General features: G+C 41.5%; 1 protein-coding gene across 2 annotated transcripts in view; it reads right to left on the bottom strand.

The window, feature by feature from the left end:
• The window catches only part of ATG10 (autophagy related 10), a 90047-nt gene that overhangs the window by 6678 nt on the left and 57801 nt on the right, over positions 1–25568 (bottom strand). For both annotated transcript variants that reach the window (XM_055790480.1, XM_055790479.1), the window contains exons 5-7: positions 21724–21821; positions 900–997; positions 494–613 (exon numbers count right to left, since the gene is read on the bottom strand). In XM_055790480.1, the coding sequence (XP_055646455.1) occupies positions 494–613; positions 900–997; positions 21724–21821 (316 nt within the window). The remainder of the gene's footprint in view (positions 1–493; positions 614–899; positions 998–21723; positions 21822–25568) is intronic.

Below are 25568 nucleotides of genomic sequence, written 5' to 3'. Positions count from 1 at the left end.
AATTAAAATCATTGTAGCAGACTTATGTTAGATCACACCACCACCCATGTGCTGGAGGGACCACTATAAAATGCTTTTACACACCTAAGAAAGACTGTGGGATTATCAGGGACCTTGTGACAATCATGAAGGTTGCCAGCAATGTGCCAAGCACATCTCTCTCAGTGCAATTTTTCATTCCAAAGTACGTAAGGCAGCCATGTAAGCAAAATATCGAAAGTTGAGTTCTAAGTAATAGAATCATAGAAAGGTTTGGGTGGAAAAGGACATTAAAGGTCATCTAGTTCCAACCCCCTTGCCATGGGCAGGGACACCTTATGCAGGTTGCTCCAAGCCACATCCAGCCTGGCTTTGAACACTGCCAGGGATGGGGCACCCACAAATGAGCTGAACCAAGAGCTCCAAAAGAGAAGACAACAGTTTTGCCAGATATCTGAACTTTTAAATTTCATAGAAGGATGGGAAAGAAAAAAAGGTAATTTCATTTTCTTACCTTTCAACTGAATCAGCATTTGTATTCTGCTCTGGTGCTAGTTTTGCATAACTCATGGGCAGATTTAGACCCACAACTGGGCCTACAGTACTAAGCCACAAAGTGATGTAATTTATGTGTCTAGGGGAAAAAAAAAACCAAAACACAAAAAAGCACCATAAACATATTATCCCAACCTTTTCTGAATTGCAGGCACACTTGACAGTCATAAAATAACTTTACATGGCACCATTCCTTCACTTTTATCTATAGCAAATGTAATTCAACTTTCAGCCCTTAGGTGACGATACAGACTCTTATTCTGCTTATTTGGACCAAGGAAATTGTTTTGACCATTTCTACTTCCTAGCTGATTTCCTTTATCTGCATTGCATAAAACCTTGCACGGCACAGTAGCATTTCTCACCTGTCGTGTTTCCGTGAACTGCTCAGTACAGAAGAGATGAATTCATTAGTCCGGCAGGGGTGCAGAACAAAAAACGGCTGCCCAAGTATGGGGTGCTCCTACGAGGGAATATCAGCTGATTTACTACACAAGAAGAAGACAGAAAAGACACCACGTGCATTTGGAAAAGAGAAAGCAAGGTCCAATTAATCCTTGATGCAACTTTTCTCATTTCGGAGTCTAGCCCACATTGCTCTTTTACTGATAGTCATGACAAATTAATAACTGAGACCATATTCTCCTATCTTGAAAGGGAAATAAGATCACCAACCAGGTTATGTCACCGTTTTAGTTAAAATCTAATGGTTTGCAGAAGTGAAGTTACTGTATCAGCATTGCCTGAATGCAAGTAGGCAAAACTATTGTGTAAACAAGTATCTGATCTGTGTCTGATATGGATATTACATATCATATTACGATATGTAATACAGAAAACAAATCCACTCCATGGAAAGGCTCTTTAAAATCCTTGACGCCTTATCCTTGTATATTCTCAGACTGGTGCTGGGAAGTAAACATGCTTTAATTTGCAACCTGAGGGTTTGAGGGGGAGCAAGAAAGAAGAGCTCTCAAGGTGTCTTTAAATTCCACTAGGTGGCACATCCTCATTTTAGACTATTCTATAGAAAAATGTCCTAGAACAGACGTTCTTCAAGAAGCCCAGTCAAACCATCCTCAGGAAAGAACATCATTTAGTGACAGAGTTTGCAGTCAGACACACTCCCTACAACATGACAAGGCCCTGTCTGTTCCTCTCTACCTTCACACTGCACACAGTGCTGCTGAAAACTCAATCCAATGCTCCATAAAGCTTTCACTTTCATCTCCAGCCAGCACTTGAACAGCATATGTGTTCTGACTTAATCAAGCTTGCACTCAATGCAAAGCTGTAACAGTGATCTCATCAGCTCCTACATGGATGATACCACAAGATCAGCATATCTGTCTCACGCACCAAGCCCTAGGGAAGTGATTTTCCTTTAATGCTGCTGAGGTCACTGCTAGTACTTAAACAAACCCTACCTTGTCCCCTTGTGCAATAAGGGGCATAACGGCACGGCAGGGGATGGCTGGAATGGGATTCTAGACAAGAAAGATGTCACGTATGAAACGTCATGATAGCCTGTTCACAGCCAAGCACAGGCTGTGCTTAGACACTGCTGAGCCCAAGACTCTGCCAGAGCTGAGCTGCACACAACACAAGGCAGCAGGGTGGGGAGAAGCAGGCACGGGCCATGATGGAGAAAACAGCAGCGTCACCACCTCTGCACGCCGTTCCCCATTCAGCTGTGTCAGCCTGACTTACTACGCTATGCTACTCACCAGAGCCACAGCAGGGACTGACTATGAGGATTAATGTGTCTAGGGGAAAAAAAAACCAAAACACAAAAAGGCACCATAAACATATTATCCCAACCTTTTCTGAATTGCAGGCACACTTGACAGTCATAAAATAACTTTACATGGCACTATTCCTTCACTTTTATCTATAGCAAATGTAATTCAACTAACCTACTGACCTGGGTAAAGACCCTTTTCCTTAGATGTGCTTCTTATGGTGGTTCTGTCTCCTGATGACAAAGAAGAAATACTACATTTATGCTCCAACACAGACTTCCCTTGTCCAAGCTGATAAAACTGTAGCCAGACTACCCTAATTCTGTGATGCCATTTCATCTTGGCATGTTGTAAATTGCCTGCACTGAAGAGAAGATGCTTACGAAGTCTTCCTTCTACACAGTAAAAACCCTTTTTCCAACTCCTTGCCTAGAAACAAAAAACGTATCATAGCCTGTCATGTTCAGAAATAGGACATGTTTTATATTATTAAATATTAAACAGGGTCTCTTACAGCTGAAGGACACTTGGCTCATGCTGAAGATGTATCCATGACGATCAATCATTTTATGTCTAAGAGAACTTTAAAAAACTTCCAGAAGCTCTAGAACATAAAAAAATAACGTTCACATAGCACTGTTTTACACTGCAGTGCAAACAGGTAACTCGTGCAAGAATGCTACCATCTGCTGTTGGTAAAAGTGAACTGATGCTGTTTTCTGTTTAGAAAAAGTAGCAGTTTGGATTAAAAATCCTTTCTAATTATCTGCTATCTTAAATCAGCTTATGTCTCCAAATAATTCTAGAAAATGCAAAGATTATGCCAATGGTATTCCTCAAAGATAGTACTAAAAATAGTTAACAATATTTACAAAACTATTAGGCAAAGAAGAAAAAAAGTAGACTGAGGCAGCAGTTTCAGCCAACATCCCCACACAAAGAAAGACGATAAAGATGTACCACACACTCCCAGAAAGAACAGAGAAGATAATCTGGGCACTAAGTGACAGCACCGACAAGTGTCCTGGTTTCAGCTGGGATGGAGTTAATTTTCTTCTCAGTAGTTAGTACAGTGCTGTGTTTTGGCTCTGATGTGAGAACAGCGTTGACAGGGCACTGATGGTTTTAGTTGTTGCTGGGTGATGTTTCTACTAAATCAAGGACTTCTCGGTTCCTTGGGCCCTGCCAGCCAGAGGGCTGGGGGGGCACGGGACATGGGGAGGGGACACAGCCAGGACAGGTGACCCAAGCCAGCCGGAGAGGGATTCCATACCGTGGGACGTCATGCTGAGTATATACCCTGGGGGAAGGAGAAGGAAGGGGGGACATTTGGCATTATGGCGTTTGTCTTCCCGAGTACCCGTTACGTGATGGAGCCCGGCTGCCCTGGGATGGCTGAGCCTGCCTGCCCGTGGGGAGTGGGGAAGGAATTCCCTGCTTGGCTTGGCTTGCGTGCGCGGCTTTCGCTTTACCCTTTTCCCACACCTTTCCATTTTGTTATAATTATTATTGTTGTTATTATTATTATTATTGTTGTTCTTACCTCTTTATTCTGTTTAAATTATTAAATTGTTCTTATCTCCACCCTTGACTTTTACATTCCTTTCCGATTCTCCTCCCCCTCCCTCTGAGTGAGGGGGAGTAAGCAACTGGCTGCATGGTGCTGGGTTGCCAGGTGGGGTTAAACCACGACAATCAAGGTATAAAAATAATTCCAAATACTGAATATTCTGCCTGAAGTCACTCCCAACCATCCTGCTGCCTGGTATTTGATTCTGTCCTGCACTTCTTGCTTCAGCAAACCACCAGTGAGTGACAAATGGAGGCCAGAGTAGATGTTTAAATAGCTTACTAACTTTACATTCTACATCTTTCTTCATGTAGTCCTTCCTCTTCTTACAACATGACAGAGTGATGCTAAAAAATTCCCAAACTCTAACAATTAGATGTCTGTATGAAAAAGCAGAGCGCATTACTACTGTTTTTCAAAAGGGTAACATGCTTGGTCCCACCATCTTTGACATTAGTCTGCAACTCACAAGCATGTGATAGAGGTAAAATCTGTTTAACGCTCTGAACTCCCTGCACTCTCTCCTCCATTCTTCTTCAACAGGTGGAAGGCTCTTTCTTCCCCTCCAGATCCAGTGGATGTAAAGGCAGAGGTTTTGGCTACAGGACCCAGCGATCAGCTTCTGGGTTAATCCGAAGGCTCTGAGGACACTTGGTCTTGGCTAGTCGAACCGTCCTCCTAGCTTGTCTCCTAGTTCTTCAAATTATCAAGGGTTACTTCATACACATCCTGAAGTAACAGCTGCTCCAGGCTGGTGTAAATCTCAATATAATCCACAGAATTTTGAACTGCAACAATGAAATGACCCCGGGGTTTAGCTAAATCCATGCTGCTCCTTGGCCAGGCTCTGAGAATGGCATGGGCACTAAAGCTGCGTGTCTGGACATTCAGGATGAGCTGCTTTGATTTCAATTTAGCCGGGTATTTTTGAAAACAGAGCACTGTCACTTACTTGTTTACCTCTAATCCAGAAAACTGAGTTCATTACCACACTGATCCTTCAGCACTGAAAGTCCACAGGCACCATGTCATGCAAAACAGCTGTGTCCAAAGTCAAGATTTTTTTCAGTAAGTTTGGTGCGTGTATCTTCTTACCCTAAACAAAAGGTATGAAACTGCAAAGCCATGCTATTTATTTAAAACCTGAAAGCTAGGAGTATTGTCACACACTGCTAGGAGAAACACAAAAGCTTAAGAGATTAAAAGAAATCCTGAGGTAAGACCCATTAAGCAGGAGTCTCTAAAAAGGGAAAAGACTGAGGCATGGAAGAGCTGTTGAGGATCAGGGAAGACACTCTGAGAGCATCAGATCTGATTCAGCCAAATCCTAAATTCCATATCCTGTGTATAATGGCATCCCCATGAGGCTTTAATGTATACTCAAGGTGAAATCACTGACCCAGCATCTCTGAGGAGGAAGTACCAGACAGCTGCCAATAAAAATGCAGAAGTTATCGAAGCCCTCAACGATTTCAGAATTGGTAATGGGCTACACAGCCTTTTCATCGCCAGGTCACCAGCTCAGATGTGTCCTGGGCTGGTGGCAGCCAGAACTCATCACTGTGCAACCGCTGTACATGCAACTGTCAGGTTTCACACAGTCAAAGTGCCATTAATTAGTGCCCATGCTGGTGGTCACTGCAGGTGAGTCCAGAACTGAAGATGTTGGTTTACCTTGCCACCACAGGGGCAAGTCCCTGCAGGTCAGCTCTGAAGTCAGGAAAATCGGGAAACTCGCACTTCCACTGCTCATGGCATGCCCTGAGAGAGGGCTGTGCATCGCCAGTGCCGTGAATCCTGAGTCCTTCTCAAACACTATCAAAGGTGTGAGAATGAATGAAAATTTGTGCTGCACCAGCTTCATGAGCATATTTACTACCTGCTGCAGTCATCTGGTGGAATGATGATATTCCACACACAGTGCAATGTATCCTGAGCAAAATATTAAGGCAGCAACACTAGCCTTCAGCTAGCCTGATATGTAAGCCAGTTACATGAAAAATATGAAGTCCTACTAGGACTCCATGGGAAAAAAAAACCAACCAACAAACACTTTAAAGAGTGTAAAAGAGTGTTACCACTTCTAGTTTACAATTAATCTTTTTCCAGTTGGTCATGTAGCAATGCATTTTAGAGAGTAATGCGTGAGAGTTTCAAATCAATTCTCACAATTACTCACTGGCATAGTACAGCAAGAACCCATTTGCAGGTTGCCACAACTCTTCTGGACAGTAATAACACTGGCATACAGTTTATTTGAAATCAACAGCATTATTTTCTTGTACCTCTATGATCTTGTATCCATCTACCTATGAGGCTGATTCTTAACACTGTTCAGCACCGTACACTGGAGTCCATCATACATCTGCATATCCCTCTGAGTCCGACCCAACTTTCATGGAAAATAAAACTTTTACAGGCAGCCATTAGCTCCATTGAATCTGAAAACTCAAAATGCTTTTTTTGCTTTTTCTGTAGAAAAACGTCTTCACTAGGCGACTTGAAGGAGACTTGGCAACAATGTATGTTTTGTACCCATCTCTGTAGCTGTGACCTCAACTCTTCCCATACAAAACCATACAAGAGAGAGATGGATGAAAGATGTGAAATGTCTGTTTGGGCAGATCGAAAATGAATGTAGTTACATTTAGGAATGCCACACAAGATTGGACGTGACTGAGCACTGGCAGCACAACAGCTTACTGCTTGTTAGCTGCGCAACTATAGCCATCTGTGCACAGTCACTGAGCTGCCTCAGTTGTGAGGTTAAACTGGTGAGCTTAAACCTCTTCCACTGAGGTTTATGTTAGATAGTACGCTTGAGCCACAAAAAATGACTGCTGCAGGTTCCCAGAGCACTGAAAACATTTCAGCTGAGCAGCAGCTATTACTGTGTGGCGTACGAAGGCCTCTTCCCACGAAGTCCATCATGGATGTGAAGGTTTGATCAACCATCCTTCACCCGTCCCGTCATCACTTACTAATGAAACTGGACTGCCCCTCACAGGGTCATCACAAGTTAAGGTGTAAAAAACTAATTTCATCCTCTCTCCTCTGCAGTACAGTGAAATGTTAAGACATGAATATGAACTGTAGCGAAGACTGGGTAGTTCCTAAGTGTAAGTATAATTAAGTCTAAAATGCCTGTCAGATTGGACATTCTATCAAGCAGTGCCTATAGGAAATCCTATCCATGTCAGACTTAAACTAAAAATAAGTATTACTTCAGGTAATTGCCTGTAGGTATCTGTACTGTACCTGCTGTTCTCTCCCGCAGCCAGCAGATATTTTGTTGTCAATACATCTCTTGTAACAGCACCATTTATTTTCTCTGTCATAACTGGAGTTCTTCCAGTAGAAATGGCTTCTATTTTCTCCAGTGCTACATTAAACTGCCTTCAAGCATCCATCATAACATTTATGGTAGTGCAAAATGGATTTGTGCCTGAAACTGCCTCTTCTCCCATCCAGTCTGCATGATGTTGCTTTGAAAAAATACATTCATGGAGGGGTTTCAAAACTTTCACGCAGGATACTACCACCAAACACCACAGCCAGGACCAATTCTTTTCAGACGCTTTCCCAGCACCATTCACAATTCCAGTCATCAGATCAGAAAAAGGTGGCAGGATTAATAAAACATGTCCCCTATCATCTCTTTTTTAGGGAAATGGAAATAGTGATGCAATGAATAAATAAGTTGCATGCTCTTCCCTTTTCACCAATTTTTGACCACAGTTACCGAAACAAGTGCCTGTTTTTAAGTAAAAATCCTTCACTCAAGATACTATAAATATTTTATGTTCTTGAAATCACAGTCTTATCTCTTTCTCATCCCTTATTTTTATATACATCAATAATAACTTACTTTTTAATAAACCCTAAGTCTACTCATTGAGAAAGGAAGTAATAAAATCATGTTCTCCAGATTGACTGTGTGTCCCACGACCAGAAGAGTAACTGTGCACATGTGGAACTTAAACTTGAAGTCAAAAGGATTACTTTATGCTTAAATTACACATGTTCTCAGGTTCAGGTGTAAAAACTGAGTAATGTTTTTATGAATGAGGTCTAGGGAGACTTTAAGCCTGAGCACTGAAGCCAGATGAGTATATGCGTGTTGTGTTTACAAGGACTGGTAATGGTGATTGCAAAGGCAACAGGACAGCCACAGCTGTCACTAGAAAGACGCAATGTTAAGGAACTACAATTACACAGGGAACTTTTATCATCCTGACAGAAGACATAGATCATAGTAACAAAGCTGTTGTTAGGATAGTAATTCTATAGGGCTTCTCCATTCTACTGACACAGGTCACAACATTTCTATTAATGCAGCCATTCATAAAAATAATGTTTTATTAATAGGATTGATACAGAGAAATTGTAATTGGAAAAAAAAACAGAAAAAAGAAATCAGAAAAGGCAAAATGGCTGTTGAAAGAAATGTGCTTGCTGTAATAGACATCAGCTCCAAAAAAGCTTAAAAAGAAGTCATCAGCTCCAAAAAAGCTATTTATCCTTGGGGGCATGGGACACAGTTTATTATCTGGGACAGGTAACATATTTATAGTCACCTTGATTTCAATTTACAAGCAGAAGCCAAGCCATTCTACTGATAAAAAGTGAGGAAAGTTTCTGTAACTTCGCCATAAAACCGGGAGAAGCACTCCCACTGCTAAGCCCATTGAAGATGAAACAGCCTACTTCTGTCTGTAACGGGTGCTGAAGAATGACTACGAAAATGCAACTACCACTGTTCTCCTGCATTTTCTTAGACAATCAAAATAAATCTGCAATGCTACTAAGCAAGGGAAAACTTGAAGGGACCCCAATGAGACAAATAAGTGCAAACCACACCAAAAAAAGCAAATTTCTGTCATTACTGAACATCTTTTTGAGAAGAAGGCTGCAGAGGGATTTTGATTTATGCTCAAGTTCTTTGCAGAAGAGCTGTTGCAATTGCCCTTATGATTTAATCTATCTCTTCCTTATGTATTTCGAAAGACATACCAACTAACTTTAGAGACAAGTTTTTATTAATGTTTCACTACTACTAACGCCACACAGCCAACTAAGCTGGATCCTATCCTTATTTCATCAAATATGAAGTCCAAGCTGAAGAGGCAACAAATGAAACGGCTAAGTTTTTCTGAGGAAAACGGAGTCACTTTGGCACATCCTACAACACAAACATACCAGGACACTTAACGCAGCCAGAACTTTCTTAAGACGAACCACACCTACCTCTTTGTACCTGCTGTTTCAAATCCATCGCGGCCACAAAGGTAGAAGTGCAGGTTCTGAAGAAACAAACACTTCATGGCACAAACTGCTCTTCTCGTAAACGAAAACCCTGCTAATGTAATTAAGCCTGGCTGATCACAGCCTGATTGCTGCCTCTTGACTACAGCTTGCGATAAAACCATCTTTTCATTCGGACAGACCTCACATCACTTCTATATTGCTAACTTATTGCTACTTACATTGACAGCTGCAGCTTCTGCTGAATGTGACAGCTGAGCATGTCTACAGTTTGATGCCACAAAAACATCAATCTTGCTTTTCCATTTTTAAAGCTATCAGAACTATCAGGGTACATCCGAAAGAGGAACAATAGCTCTATTCACTATCTTCGAAGACAGCTTTACTTCTCCTGTACAATGCACAGTGCAAGTTAGAAAGTCACAGACAAAGCCAGTTTGCCAGCAGTAAAGTGCTTTCAAAGGTGGCAGATGGAAATGGGTTTAAATCAGAAGTTTTACTTCAGTTTACTCTGCATCTTCAAGGCCTTCCTATTTTAGGTGTCCTCAAAAGATAAATACATTCTCTATATAGTGATTTCTGTAACTAGGAGAATGTTAACAACAGAGAGGACTGCCGTAAGACCTGATGTACAAATGTGCTTTTTGTGCAGAGCTAACTTACTACTGTAATACTTGATACTACAGAATATAAATATAACTAGATGACCAAGACCTATTTTGTATTTCATCCCCAAAATCTCTGTGATTATAGAATATTTACAGTTCTGAGAGGATGGTGATCCTTTTTTACAGTTCATAATCTCATTATTTTTTAAAAGCTACTGAATAGCTAACACAGGACCCTTTAAAGGCATACCTAAGAGGTAATCATGCAGGACAAGCACAACATTAATTAAGAACAGCCAACACTGCTAGTACATATTTCTATATTTATGTGTGTGTGTGTGTATATATATACACACACATATATATAAAGTAAGATTTGAATTAAAAATTTTAACAAGAGGAATCAAAGCACTAGGTGACGCTCAGACCAAGCTACATTTTTAAAGCTTAAACTTCTCACAAGCATGTAACTTGCATTTTGGATTCTTTAAGAAAACTTTATAGTTAAAAACTGGCAGGTCCATAGTTATATTGTCAAGAAATGGCATCTCAGCCATTTTCCTAAGAAAATAAACAGATGATTCTTCTTCCATGCTTGCCAAAATAAGATTAATTCAGTTGTCACCATTTCACTTATGTAGCATATAGTCTTAATTAATTACTATTTAAAATCTGTTCTTAAGTTATGAGATTCATCTAAGGTGCAAAACTGAACGATCCAACAAGCTGTGGAAGTATGGGAAAGATATTGGAGACAGATTTCCTACCCTGATTAAAAAATGGTAAGTTAAGAAAAAAAATCCATACTGGCATTTGACGAATGTGCCCCAAAAGGGTTTGTTTTATAAACCCAGGAAATCCTGGACAAAAAGATATTGGGAAGAGAGATTTTGTAAGACTTCTGAGTTTGAAATAGTGTAACCAGCAAACAGGAAGCCATATATTCCTGTCTTCTCTCTTTACTGTTTATCAAGAAGGTAGTATGACTGATAGCTGTAACAGTCGGAAGACAGACAATTACCACAAGGTAATGTGGAAAGCAAATTTCTGCTGCAGCAGAGCAGAACACTTATTTAACAGTATCAGATATAAGGAGGCAATGGCATGTCTGCAGAACTGTGACTCAACCCTCATTTTGAGTTCAGGCCAAGGGAAGACTTCCTTTGCTCGTCCTCTTTCCCTGCAGCAGCCGATGTCTGTGCTCCCCTCCTCCAGTCAAAGCACCTTGTATTACCTGTCATTTGAAATAACGTTTGTTGGACCAAGTACTTTGAATCACTACCGAAACTGAATACCCAATGTTCTAACAAAGACATTGTAGGACTGTCAATATTCATGGTGATTCCTCTAATGACAGATTCAATATAAAGCTATAAACTTTCTACTGCCTAAAAGTCGGTTCTGCCACAAGTTTCCCCAATGTACTTACGGTTCTCTGTACGCAGCACGGCTGGTGGAGTCAGAGGTTAGAACAGGGATTAGCAAACCACCAGAACAACAAATGCTGGTATGAAAAAGGCGGGCAACAGAAAATGTCAAAAGGACACTGAAATGGTCGTTCAGAGTTTAAAAGACTCTGATCACATCAGTGTCTCAGTCAACACATGACTGAAACACCAAGCTTTCCCCTGAGAGCACAGAAGAGCTGCAGCTTATGGGAGCTTGAACCCACCATTCCTACAGGAGCCACAGTGCCCATTCTGCACTGGGATTTTGGGTGGTCGTTCTTCAACCAGGCTGCTGTGCAGTTAGAAACACAATACACCAACAGAGGCGCCAAAAAGGGACTCCAGTTGACTTCCAGCCGGTTTTGAGATCCTTGGAGATTGTATACAGCTTCATATACAAGTCTGACTACATGGAGTAATTTCACCTCCTTGGAAGAATTCACTTCCTTTTTTTTTTGAACCCCAGACTGCCTTAAAAACTTAAGTGACTGACTGGATTGCCCCAACAGCCCATCTAGCAATACATCCTGACTCCATCCGCGGCAGTTGGAAAAGCTATTTTGGGAGAATACAAGTCTGGCCTCTTTCTGTGGTCAACTGCCCCTGTACTGCTCCAGCACGTCTGCATTACTAAGGATGACGGAGGACACATTCCTTCCTGGTAATTCTGCATCTACTGTGGTCCATCCACAAGTGGTCTCATGAATTTGTCTAAATGCTTCTGAACTGCTGATACCATCTACTTCCAAAACCTGAGTGCACAGGTGCTTAAGTACAAACTGCTTTCTGTTAACACGGATACCTAACTCACATTTAAATAGCACCTAGAATACTTTTTTTTATTAATTACAAAAAAAGCCAACAACCAACCCCACCTGCCAAAAGCCCTTGCTGCAGAAAACAAAAAGGGAATGTGTTACAAAATTATCAATGCTTTGTGACCATACCAACTGCCTTTCAAATGGAGCTAAATGCATCACATACGATATCCACTTCTTTCATACTGTGCAGTCAATGTTGTTGTGTATTTTATAATTTTTCACAAAAACATTCAATAAGGGGTATTCAGTTACAATTCAGTAACCAGCTTCATTCCAGTAGTGAATTGTTAGAGGTTGTAGCAGGGGAAAGACAGAAGAGCAACCCACCGCAGCATACAAGGGGAAATGCCAGACCAGGGAGGGAACATGCTATTACAACTTATTCCACAAAATCTCTGCCGGGAAGCTCTGTGAGAGCAAAGTCACTGCTAGATAAATGCAGTGTGTAGCACTGAAAAGTTTTTCTACAGAAATAGAAAAAAAATCAAGATAATCAATACTATTAGATTGCAATTTGTTCTATTAATTACGTATCTGTCTGGAAAATAGCTTCATCTCTTCATTTCAGAATAGCTGATCAACTCAAGTAACAACAGTACCAGTGCTTGGAAGTCTACCCTGAATTGTGCCCCAGAAACTGGCACACAGATTCTCCTACTGCTTTTTCTCTCTACATGTAAATTATCCATTACACCTCTGTATTTACTCTACATCATTTATTATCAGTCCACTATTTGATCTTTTCCTCCTACGAAATTGGTCGGACTAAGTTTATGTCCATAAAGCCTTACTGGGAAAAGCATGATTAAACTGTAGGGCAGCTACACAATATTAATTAATGCTTAGTTTTAACATAAACCTACTCGCTAGCTTGTACAATACTACTGCTTGGTTTAAACCACAGAAGTTCAATACATGACAGAAAATTTTATTTGGAAATAAGTATTTACCCAGCCTTCCCATTCTTAAGATTTTTTTCTGTGAAACAGCTTTCTAAACAATACTGGTAAGACTCCCTTTCCTCAGGAAGTTGTACTAATAATTTTCCAAAAATATTAGCAGGGGTTCCATAGCAACTGTTGATATGACTCAAAATGATTTAAGAGCGATCTTAGCAACCTTCTGTTAAGATATACTGTATACAGTCTCCCCCACTTAGCAAAATCCCACAATATGGCAAGAAAGATTTGTATGTCTAAGAATAGCGACCTACACACATTTTTCAAGATGACTGAGCCATAATGATTTAAATCCTCCCTACCACAGTTTCAGCAAGATGTGCCTCTACAACACTACATCAATGTGTTCTGTTCAGAGTTTTGAATCCTTTTCCTTTTTTAAATCACATCATTAACATCCTTGACATTTTAGAAATAATGTTTATTGATTTTTCTGTTAACACTGCTATAAATTAAGTGATGTAATGGACAGGATTATTGAAGTACTATAAAGAATACATCTTCCAGATTCTTAACTACATATTGAAAAAGAGCAGACCCTGGATAAATATTGAAATAGTGCAGTTCTGTGCTGTTATTTGGGTAGTTTAGGTTTGGTTGACTACTTTGTATATGACAGAATGGACATGTAACAGAAATTATATTACAGCTACCTCCTAAGTATCAAATGACAGAAAAGAAACACCCACCTCAGACAAAATTGAGAAATGAATGTTGAGGAAAAAACAAGACACAGAATTCCTTATCACTTACTACCCTGAAACTTAAGATCCAGTACACTGTGGGACAGAGTCGCTAACTCATCCCTTTTTGTAGCAGAAGTGCTATTAGCAAATGGAAACAGCTTTATTCATTGTAGATGAGGACTCCGAAAAGGGTTATACAGTCTGCACCTAAAGATGCATGAACAATGAAGAAGGAAACCAGCAGAATCCCTTTCAGTCTTCACTTGGCTAGTATTGGTATCAACAGTCTATAGTTTTTTATTTTAAGGTGAGCCTTTAAGCAAAGACTTGAAGCGCTCTAGAGGATCTTTTAATAGACCACTGCATAGACAACAATGATCTGCCATATTTAAGCATTTATGCAAGGTTATAGAACTGCAGGAACACAACAAAGGACAAATAAACTTTGAAGGAAAGTGTATTTGCACAGATCACTATTCATAAGACTACTAGGTTTACCTTTTCTGCAGTGCCATGAAGGAGGCTCATGAAAAACAAGTTTTATGAGAAGACAGAGTGGCAGAATAACAAAATCAATGCAACCACAGAAATGCATCATTCTTAAGAATCCAGAAGGTTTTTTTCACCCTTCTGGAAGCAGAATTCCAGACTGGCAGAAGATCTGAGTTAATACAATGCAGAGGCTTTGCACTGTCCTCACAAACTGCTGCATTTACCGTCAGTATCAGAATGATCTGAATGTCTTCTTCTGAAGTGACAGCAAAGCACTGAACAAGCAAAACGCTGACTTATGGTTGGCAAATCCAGAACCAAGCCCTGCACACACACCTCCAAGTCACATTTTGATAGTAGAAGTAACTGCATCTCAACAGTTTTGGCTAAAAAGGGTAGGATGGGGAGGGATGTACAGAAACATATGCTCTGTAATTTCCACAATCTTTCCGAGCCCTGATTCACAGATTAGTTTTTTAGACTATTTCTGCAGGACCTTCAAGTCACCAAGCTTTCCTTCTTGTTTTATTGGGCAATTTTCCAACTGTTAAGCCTCCTGTAATAATGCAATTTGATTTCTATCCTCAGATGTTTGATTTTATATCCTATCATCACTAAGCATTGATTAAGCCTTAGCACATATACTTGGGTGGTGTTTATGACTTTGTTTTCTCAAGGGAAGGTCAGGCTTTAGGACATCACACTGTTAACATTTTTGGTTATACCTGGAACTGACTGTGGCCAGGTTCGTTCATCGGCTTTTAAAATTCTCATGCTAGTTTGCTTCCACACAGGCAAAAAATAACCAAGACATGGACTTGCACAAGTGACAAGAATAAAAAAATGGGCTTGGGCATATATGTTCAAGGGCTTGTATCTAAAATTCTTAAAATTACTACTCAGCTTCACTGTAGTCTTAGAAATGCATGCTGCTTGGTGTTGTCTCTCCCCACAGAAAAAAAAAACAAAACACATTTATGTCACTGGGCATGTGCATAAACAATTACATCTTGAAACGGTGATCAGTTTATGGCCTATGCCCTGATATGGCTCCCAGAGTATGTCTATGACAACAATGCAGGTAGCCCATAGGCATTCATGCAGCATGCCTACCAAAGCAGATCTTGCACAAACGTATCAAAAAGAAAGATGAGAAGGCAGTTATTACCTCCCCTTTACTCCACAAGCAAGCAGAAAACTCACCTGAGACATAAGAGACCTAGATTCAGATTTTTTTTCTGCTTGATTTAGAGTAAATCTCTTGACTTCCTAGGAGAGCAGTTCACCACTGACCTACATGGTACTCTGAGGTGAGAATGCTTCACTTCTTCCTGCTGAAGTCATTCTACTATGTATACACTTCTATAAATACCCATCAGGGCAAAGAAAGGATGAAAAATTACTAGTGTCTTTATCCATTTTTTCACTGCAATAAATATTCTATAATTCTTAAACAAATTTCAGAAAGTGCCTGGTAAATAAACGGATCTCAGTCTACCTTTTAATAGGTAACTGTATACATCACCAGTCCAGCACCATTTCACGCTCTCTGGAGAAAACTTAACTGGATGTGGAGACTACATTATTCTCTTGGTCCTTGATGTAGGTACCTCATAGGTTTGGAGCACCTAGCCACACCAGGATGAAAATTAATGTACTACCAACACCTATCCCATACCCATTCTAACAAAAAAAGAGCTTCAGTCTTGAAGACTGTCATCTCAAAGCTTTTCACAGACAATGAGTTACCTTGCAGTGGAAAAAACGTAAATATGATTCACTAAGACAAGCTGAGCATCTCTGTTCAGTTTTGTTATTTACATTTTTAAACGGTTCAATCATTATTTGAAAGTTTGGCCATTAGACATACATTAAAACTTTCAAAGCAGCTTTACTGCTGTGTGCAATAATACATACAGCTTACATGGAAGTGTGTATATAGTACCTGGTGAAGTTACTATGATCTTAAATCCTTGTGATTACCAGGCCATAATTTTGAAAAGCAGGTTTCTAAAATTTAAGAGGACAAAATCTGGTATTGTCAGGTACTTATGTCCTCTGTATTTGCAACTTCTACAGCAAGGACCTAATACTGCATAGTTAGAAGACTGAAGTTCTGGCTATAACCACACAGTCACTTTCTGCTGCTTCACATCTCCCATTCACCCTGGGGGAGATTTCCAAAATGATAAAAAAGTAAAATGTAGCCTTTACAGCTTAACTAAACTTCAGTTACCTTTATTTTTTAAATTTCTAGTTGATAAATCATGCACTACCGTATGTTCACCTTTATAATCGGGAAGATCCCTCTCCCTTGTTTCATTTCTAGTCTCTACTCTCTGTTCCTTGTTTTTGAAACTTTTTCCAATTCTGGTGGTTTTTTCCTTTCAAATTGCCTCATCATTTAGCATTTGACCATGGCACTTTTGGACTGCTGCCAATTTAACTATGCCTCTGATATATTATACCTGGACACTGATGTGGTGGATCTGTTGTTGCATTACACAAAGGACCATTATGTTTGAGATGTTTTACCCAATGCCACTATACACTTACCTAAAACTGTACTGGATTTCTCTGCTGAATATCAGAGTACATGCAAGCAAATTACATCTGTCTCTTGCTGCCATCCATTACCACAATAACTTACTTTATTCTTTTGTCTAGGCTTTTCTTCCCATTTACTGTAACTTTCTTTTAGCTGGACACACTTGCCTGAGATTTTGGAGAATGTGTCTCGGTTTTGTTTTCCACTATTAGTTGAAATCTCCCCAGGAGCCCCAGTGTTATTTTTGCCTTCACCCTATCTGCAAGCTCTCTCAACCTGACATCTGTTGTCTTCTCCTCCTGTCCTCTTCCAAACATCTGGATGTCTTACCAGCTCTTTACAGCTGATACTTAACTGGCTTAATAAGTACTTTTAAACAGCAATGCAGTCAGGAAAAACACCAGGGCTGGCAGCCAGAGGGGCCTGGAAGGTTACCCAGTATGGTGGTATGAGGGATGCAGGGCTGGGATTCCACCCTAAGTCAAGCTGAATGGGAAAATCCAACTGAGGAAAGCTGTATTTGTCTGCAGTTCAGGAAAGGTACACGGACTTGGAAGGGAGCTTCTTGTAAAGAATCCATTAATGCAAAAAAGTGAAGAGACATTCTTTTGTGTAGAACGTGTAGAGAGAATTAACTCATACAGGATACCCTTGAAAGCACCCACCAAGTAACAAGTAAACTGTTCAGGAGTTGGGCATGCAATGTCTGCAATTGCATTTCCAGCTCTTGGTAAAAAGAAGCTAAAATCACAATTGGCAACAGTTCTGAAATGCAACAGTAATCCATAAATACTCCTTAATTTTCCTGCCATTGCAGAATTAAGCTACTTCCAGCTCACACAGATCTTACCAGGTGTGCTCAATTGATGTCATTATAAGCCATCAGGAAACACCCACAGAGACCTGTAGCAACATTTAGAAGTTTTGTTAAACAGCTGTGTGTTATAATTGATTTGTATTATTTAAAACAGCCAAAGCAAGTTATCACTGGATGTAGAAAAGGGATGACTGAAGACTCTAGGGAGATTTAACTCACAAGAAAGCCAATCATAGGAACTTCATTTGAGCATTTTAAGATTATTACTAGAGGAAGTGCAATTAAATCATCACCATTTATCAATTATCATTATAAAATACTATGCAACCTTATCATGTTGATTTATTTATACGAAGGTAATGAGCTGACTTCTGCTTTTTGCAATAAAAACAATCTAGTCAGTAAAAGTATATGAAGATGCTTTCTCTGAAAATGAGCGTGACTTTCCACAATAATAATAAATAAATAAAAAAGTTCAAATTTTACCTAAAACTTGGGGTTTTTTTGGCAATGTAATAGCCAAAAAGCTATATTCTTTGCAGCTTAGGCAATGTGTCAGTTCTTGATCTCAGCTATATTTCACCATACAGACTATAAGCCAAAATATAGTTGTATCAAAACTGGGTACAGGCATGGCACCCACATTTCATAACATACATGGAATGTAGGTTCTAAATTATTAGTGTAAGATCCTGGATCTGGGAGAAAAAAAGGCAGTGTTACTTTCTTTTCCTAATCTGTCAATTATTGAATCAAAGTACAAAATCAGCACTAGTTAAAAGTTAAGGAACATTACACGTGAACAATGCTAAGCTCAATTTTTCTTCTCAGTGGTGGATTGCTTTAGAATTTAAAATTTGTATCTGTTTTGGAGCAAAATCCTAAGCCTTTTCTCTCTCTGCTGTTCACGTGTACTGAGAGTTCAAGCCTGACTTTGTGAGTTTGCCCAGTGACTTGCATTATACGATCTGTGTCCCTGCAGGCAAAGCCTAACCCACATAACAAAATGGGTCAGCAGAAAAACAGAAAGAGAAGAGAAAACTCAGTATTTCAGTTCAGAACCCTGATTCATTTGAGGGGAGAAAAGTACTCTTTTTCTTGTAGACCTAACCCTTGCTTTGATCTGAGGCTTGCAGGCTAGTGCTTACAGTATGAATTTATTGTCTTTCATAATTCTTTTGAGAATACTCTGATTTTTACCGCTGTTTTACAGTTGCACTGGCGTATGCATCTCTCAGTTTACAAGGGGAAGTGTTTGTTGCACTAGCGGTTGCTGACACTGAAAACGCAACAGCGTTGACCCCGCTAATTGTACTGGCGCTCTTCTCTGCTCTGATACATCCAGAGATGCATGCTTCCACAAACAATACATTCCCTCTTATCACTTGACTGAATGACCATAAGCAAATGCACTCTCGCTGCCTGCTGCCTTTCTGCTTTCACCTAAAATCAAAACTGTAGACCTCTTGAAGCCACTTTCCTGGAGGCCTTGTAGTCATGTGGGAAAGTACATTTGCAATCCAGGAATGCAGCTGGGGCCTTCGGACCAAGTTCAATACTGATGTAAAGCAGGCTAACTTCACTGAAGTCAGTGGAATTCAGTGTCCTTGAGCCACTGGTATAGGGTCTTCAGGGAGAAGGCGTACATACAAATGGCACAGGAAAAAAAGTAAACTAATTCCAAATCATGCAGTGCAATTAGCACAGGATCTCAACTTATCTGGCTTCTGCTACCTGCCAGCAGTTCCAGTATTGTGCTATCAGCCTGAAGTATAGTCTATATTACTCTAGGATAAAGAGTTTAACTTAGCTTGTAATCTTATGTAATGGAAGTCACCTTAATATCATCCTCAAGGTAAAGAAGTTCTTCCTCATATTCAGGTGGAACTGCCTGGGCTGCAGTTTGTGCCCGTTGCCCCTTGTCCTGTCACTGGGCACCACTGAAAAGAGCCTGGCCCTGTCCTACTGACACTCGCTCTTAAGACATCTGTAGACATCAGTGAGATCCCCTCTCGGTCTCCTCCAGGCTACACAGGCCCAGCTCTCTCAGCCTGTCCTCGTAAGGGAGATGCTCTGGCCCCTCATCAGCTTCGTAGCTTCTGCTGGACCCTCTCCAGCAGTTCCATGTCTCTGGTGAACTGGGCAGCCCAGCACTGGGCACACGCTCCAGATGCGGCCTCACCAGGGCGGAGCAGAGGGGGAGGGTCACCTCCCTCCACCTGCTGGCCCCGCTCCTCCTCGTGCCCCCCAGGATCCCACTGGCCACCTTGGCCACACGGGCACACTGCTGGCTCATGGGCAACTTGCTGTTGTTTCTTTACATCTCAGTTTGTGTTTGTCACTGGACTCATGTTGGCTGAACCACATCTGGAGAGGTGTCACGAAGACAACAGGTTCAGCACTCTACACATTTTATCAGCCATAAAACCTGTTTCTGCAAGTTTTTGAGTGTAAGTATCTCACACACATCTCTAGTTATTAGATGCAGGACAGTTTTACTTTACTGTTGCTTAAGAGGTAAAAATAATCTCTGCGTGGGAATGACCTGGTTTTCATTTTGGCTTCCACCACTCTGATTTTACACATTCCAAACATACTGTTTATGCTTTATTCTCAGTAGTATTGCATTATGATTTATTACCTATACAGAGCTGTAGGTTCTTGCAGGCTGTTGCAGACAAACAGAAAGAGATTGTGCTTTCTAGAGAGGAGCCTGAACATGGCTTCAGGCCACAGTATAATATGAGCATCGAGAAGGCACACTACCTCTAGAGTGCACATAGCAGATTCTCCTGTACATTTTTGCAGGTGGGAATATAAACTACCCACAAGCCAGAACAGCTCACCTGGGAAATACCATAGGTGTCAGCCCTACGGGATACCTAGCATCTGACCACAGAGTTACTGGTCTAGGAATGTAAGAAGGTGGGAACTGTGAAGGCAAAGTTAATCGAATCCTCTGGCTCTCTATGCAGAAACATTCATGATTTAGCTGCAAATGTGGAACTTCAGCTACAAATTGTAAAATTTTACCGAAAAATCTGAACTACAATACTTTTCTTGCGCAGTTATCTGCTACCGTATTAAATTATTTTATTAAAACCTAACCTTCTCACCTTCATTCTGCAGCAGGCAAGTCAGGAAATCAGACAAGTCCAGCAGACATCAAAAAAACAATGCTTGTAAGGTTCTCAGGGAGCTATTATAACATAAATAACAGTTTGTGGCTGCAAAAACATGAGTGCTGCTTGCATTCCCATAATTGAGTACCATCTACAAATAGGCATCCTGTAATTAAATTGTATTAGTTGAATTAAGGAACCACCTGCAGAATTCAGTTGAGGTTACATCCCTGTTGTGCCATCTGCTATAGTAAGAGACCTGTGTGCCTGGAATCAGCTAAAATCAAAAAGTCAAGGAAGGAAAGGGGAGGAAGAAAGAACACATTAGTATCTTTGTCTGATGGTAACAAATTCGCACCCAAAGAGTCTCTGTTCTTTGTCCAAACTCGCACTGGAGGCCTGGAGCCGAGGGAAGAAACCAGAGCAACGAACTCAGCTTGAACCATATCTCACTGTTCCTTGAACGAGTATGACTGTTTTCAAGACAGCCATCACAAGTCTGGCAACTGTTGCTGAAACGATCTGGTGACTTAAAACCACTTTAAATAAAAGTGATTTGAATAGCTTTAACAGAAGGCAGTGATATCAGAGTTTACTAATCTGCTTCTTGTTCTAAAACATGGCATTCATTAACTACTGATTCTTCAAGACATTAGTCAGCAATAATTTATTATTTGACTGAGAGACCAATTTTCTCTCCTTCAAGCCCAGAGTTTGCAAGTCTATTTAAAATGGAAAATTACACAGTCTTTTTTGGTAATTTGATTAATAGACAATCCATGAAATGTCACACAAATATATTTTACTTAGATACATAAGTCTACTTTTGTATTTACTCAATTCCATGACTACTCAGAAATTGCCTGAAGTTTGCAGGACCAGCTTTGGAGAAGTATTTTAAATGAGAGATACTGTCATGTTAAGTCTTACATGATGAACCCCTACATATCCTTCAAAATTCAGGACTAAAACTACTGTTGGTAACTGGCTCAGCACAAACTCAGTTAAGACTTCTATGCATTTTATCTGTGTCCAGGGGGGGAAAAAGTCCATTGAGGATCCAGGCATATATTGCATTCATCAATTTTGTAAAGGACCAGTGGTTTCTCACCTGCTGTGTAATAGTGTCCCAGGGCCCCTCCAGCAGACGAGCCTGGTAGCATGCATGAACACTCTTCCATATTTCATCCAGAGTTAAAGGTCTTCCATCTGTGAGGGGGGGGAGAGGGAAACAACCACCCACAGGTTAAAGCTCTTAATCATGCTATATCTTTAATACAGAATAGCAAAAGTAAATCTGAAAATACAGATTATCTGGAAGCAGATGTAAAAAATAACAGCAAAACATGACTGACCTCTTTCTGCCCCTGTAACTCCAAAAACAGCATTGCTGAAACCCTGACTGAAGGTGCTGATAAAACTACCCCAAATTCCCTGTTCAGCTTTCTTCTCTGTCACCTGATAGTAACAACTTACTGCTCTGGTTGTAAGGTGTGAAGTTAAACTAATTTTGTGTAACAATGCTTGGACAAGACATATTTAAAACCACAAAACAGTATCGTGAACAGCTGTCTCATGTAAATACATGCAATTCACAGTGTGAGTGGAAAAAATCTAAGGAACAAAATTCTGCAGACAAAAGTTTACTGCGTTTTGGTAACCTACATGCCCATAGTTTTTTATTGAGTTGCATTTATATAGCTTTGGTGCACCAGGTTTTGGTTGCGAATTATGGTCAGAACTAAGCCATGATATTAGTGTCAAGCACTTCAGAAAATAAGCATGTCAATTTTTCCTGAATATTTGTTTTTGGCAAACAGCAACAGAATATTTTGATCTACTTTCAATAAGTAGCTTCATCTTGCATTTATTAGGTGTCAGAAACCATTATCCTGTGATAAAGTTTTATTCCACTGACATTTTCATGTCTGTTAAATGAACAAGATTTATTCACCCAATTAACATTTGAATGCCATGTTTAGATATAAGTTAAAACCAGCTGCCTACAGTCTCTGTTTTATCTTATTTTCAGCACATATTTATAAAAAAGCATCAAGTTCTGAACTTACATAAGCACCATATAGCAGAAGCATGTGGCAAATGAAGTATCCGAAGGGGTAAACAGCATATTAACTAGTTATACTATGCCATCCTCATGAATGTGAGACCTGGTAGACCATCATGCCCTCTGTCTAACGATGGCAGATACCACAGCTGTGCTGGAGATGGTCTAACAGCTACCAAGAAATTTGTTATGAGAGCGTAAGTTAACTTTAGAAGGATGTATTTATGCTCAGATCACTTGCGTGCAGGTAATCTTTGGCTGCAGTGACCATGAAATGGTGGCACTCAAGATCCTTAGGGCAGTGAGGAAGGTACACAGCAAGCTCCACACCCTGGACTTCAGGAGAGCAGACTTTGGCCTCTGCAGGGATCTTCTTGGTAGAGTACCAAGGGATAGAGCCCTGGAGGGAAGAGGGGCCCAGAAAAAGCTGGTTGATATTCAAGGACCACCCCCTCCAAGCTCAGCAGCAACACATCCCAACAAAGAAGTCGTCAGGTTAAAATGCCAAGAGGCCTGCATGGATGAACAAGGAGCGACTGGACAAACTCAAACACAAAAAGGAAGCCTACAGAGGCTGGAAGCAAAGACAGGTAGCCTGGGAAGATTACAGAGAAACTGTCCAAGCAGTCAGGGATCATCTTAGGACAGCTAAAGCCCTGACAGAATTAAATCTGGCCAGGGACATCAAAGGGCAACAAGAAAAGCTTCTGTAGGTACGTCAGTGATAAAAGCAAGACCAGGGAAAATGTAAGCCCTCTCCAGAAGAAAATGGGACACCTGATTACCTGGGACATGGAGAAGGCTAAGGTACTTAATGACTTTTTTGCCTCGGTCCTCACTGTCAAGTGGCCCAGCCACACTGCCCAAGTCACAGAAGGCGAAGTCAGGGACTGGGAGGATGAAGAACCACCCACTATAATTTGAGAGCATCTAAGGAACCTGAAGGTGCACAAGTCCATGGGACTTGATGAGATGCACCCATGGGTCCTGAGAGGACTGGTGGATGAAGTGGCCACTATCCATCATATTTGAGCAGTCATGGCAGTGAGGAAGGTACACAGCAATCTCCACACCCTGGACTTCAGGAGAGCAGACTTTGGCCTCTGCAGGGATCTTCTTGGTAGAGTACCAAGGGATAGAGCCCTGGAGGGAAGAGGGGCCCACAGACTGGAAAAAGGGAAATGTAACTCCCATTTTTAAGAAGGGAAATAAGGAAGACCAAGGGAATTACAGGCCAGTCAGTCTCACCTTGGTACCTGGCAAGATCCTGGAGCAGATCCTCCTAGAAGATATGCTAAGGCACATGGAAAATAAGGAGGTGACTGGTGACAGCCAACATGGCTTCTCTACGGGCAAGTCATGCCTGACAAATTTGATGGCCTTCTATGACATGGTTACAGCATTGGTGGATGAGGGAAAAGCAACTGGTGTCATCTACCTGGACTTGTGCAAAGCATTTTACACTGCCCCACATGACATCCTTGCCTCGGAACTGGAGACACATGGATTTAACAGGTGGACTGCTCAGTGGATAAGGAATTGGCTATATGATCGCACTCAAAGAATTGAAACCAGTGGCTTGATGTCCAAGTGGAGACCAGTGATGAGTGGTGTACCTCAGGGGTCAGTACTGGGACCATCTCTGTGGGCGACACTCGCAGTGGGATCGAGCGCACCCTCGGCAGGTTTGCTGACACCACCAAGCTGCGTGGTGGTGGTCGACAGGCTGGAGGGAAGGGATGCTGTCCCGAGGGAGCTGGGCAGGCTGGAGAGCTGGGCCTGTGCGAACCTCATGAGGTTCAACCAGGCCGAGTGCCAGGTCCTGCACGTGGGTCGGGGCAATCCCAAGCACAAACACAGGCTGGGCGGACAGCGGATTGAGAGCAGCCCTGAGGAGAAGGACTTGTGGGCGCTGGTGGGCAAGCTCAGCATGACCCAGCAACGTGGCTCGCAGCCCAGAGAGCTGGCTGTACCCCGGGCTCTGCGTCACCCGCAGCCTGGCCAGCAGGCGGGGGAGGGGGCTCTGCCCCTCTGCTCCGCTGTGGTGAGACCCCCCGGCAGCGCTGCGCCCAGCCCCGGCGCCCTCGGCACAGGACAGACACGGACCTGCTGGAGCGGGTCCAGAGCCGGGCCACGAAGATGGTCAGGGGGCTGGAGCACCTCTCCCGTCAGGACAGGCTGGGAGGGCTGGGCTTGTCCGGCCTGGGGAAGAGAAGGCTCCGGGGAGACCTTCTGGTGGGCTCCTGATCCATAAAGGGGGCTTACGAGAAAGGTGGAGAGAGATGTTTTACCAGGGCCTGTAGTGACAGGACGAGGGGCGACGGTTTGAGACTGGAAGAGGGTGGGTTTAGGTAAGATACTGGGAAGGAATTCTGTACGGTGAGGGTGGTGAGATGGCCCAGGCTGCCCGGAGCAGCTGTGGGTGCCCCGTCCCTGGGGGGGCTCAAGGCCAGGCTGGACGGGGCTGGGGGCAGCTTGGGCGGGGGGGGGGTGTCCCATGGCAGGAGGGTTGGAGCTAGATGGTCTTTAAGGTCCCTTCCAACCCAAACTGTTCTATGATTCTGTGAATACGAGATGCCATACATACTTGTGATTTTCTGTTTTTTATTCAACCTGCAAAGAGAATCCAGAGGAAATCCAAATGGAAAATCTAGAACAACACACATTCTAATGCAAAATTTGATTTGCCACTCTAGATCTTGTTCTGTACACCTTTCTTTGTATCTGTGAATTTTTATAACACTTCAGCAAATCCAGATCATACACAGGAAATTGATGACTCTGACTCTAACCATTAATCTCATTTACAGAAATGATCAAATATTATTGAAGCATTAAGCATATTATAGTTAAATTTAGTTTTGTCTTCACCTCATGGATTTTATTACTTC

This window comes from Falco peregrinus, chromosome Z (genome assembly GCF_023634155.1).
Source record: "Falco peregrinus isolate bFalPer1 chromosome Z, bFalPer1.pri, whole genome shotgun sequence".
Lineage (NCBI taxonomy): Eukaryota > Metazoa > Chordata > Aves > Falconiformes > Falconidae > Falco > Falco peregrinus.
This window is presented reverse-complemented; position numbering and strand designations above follow the sequence as displayed.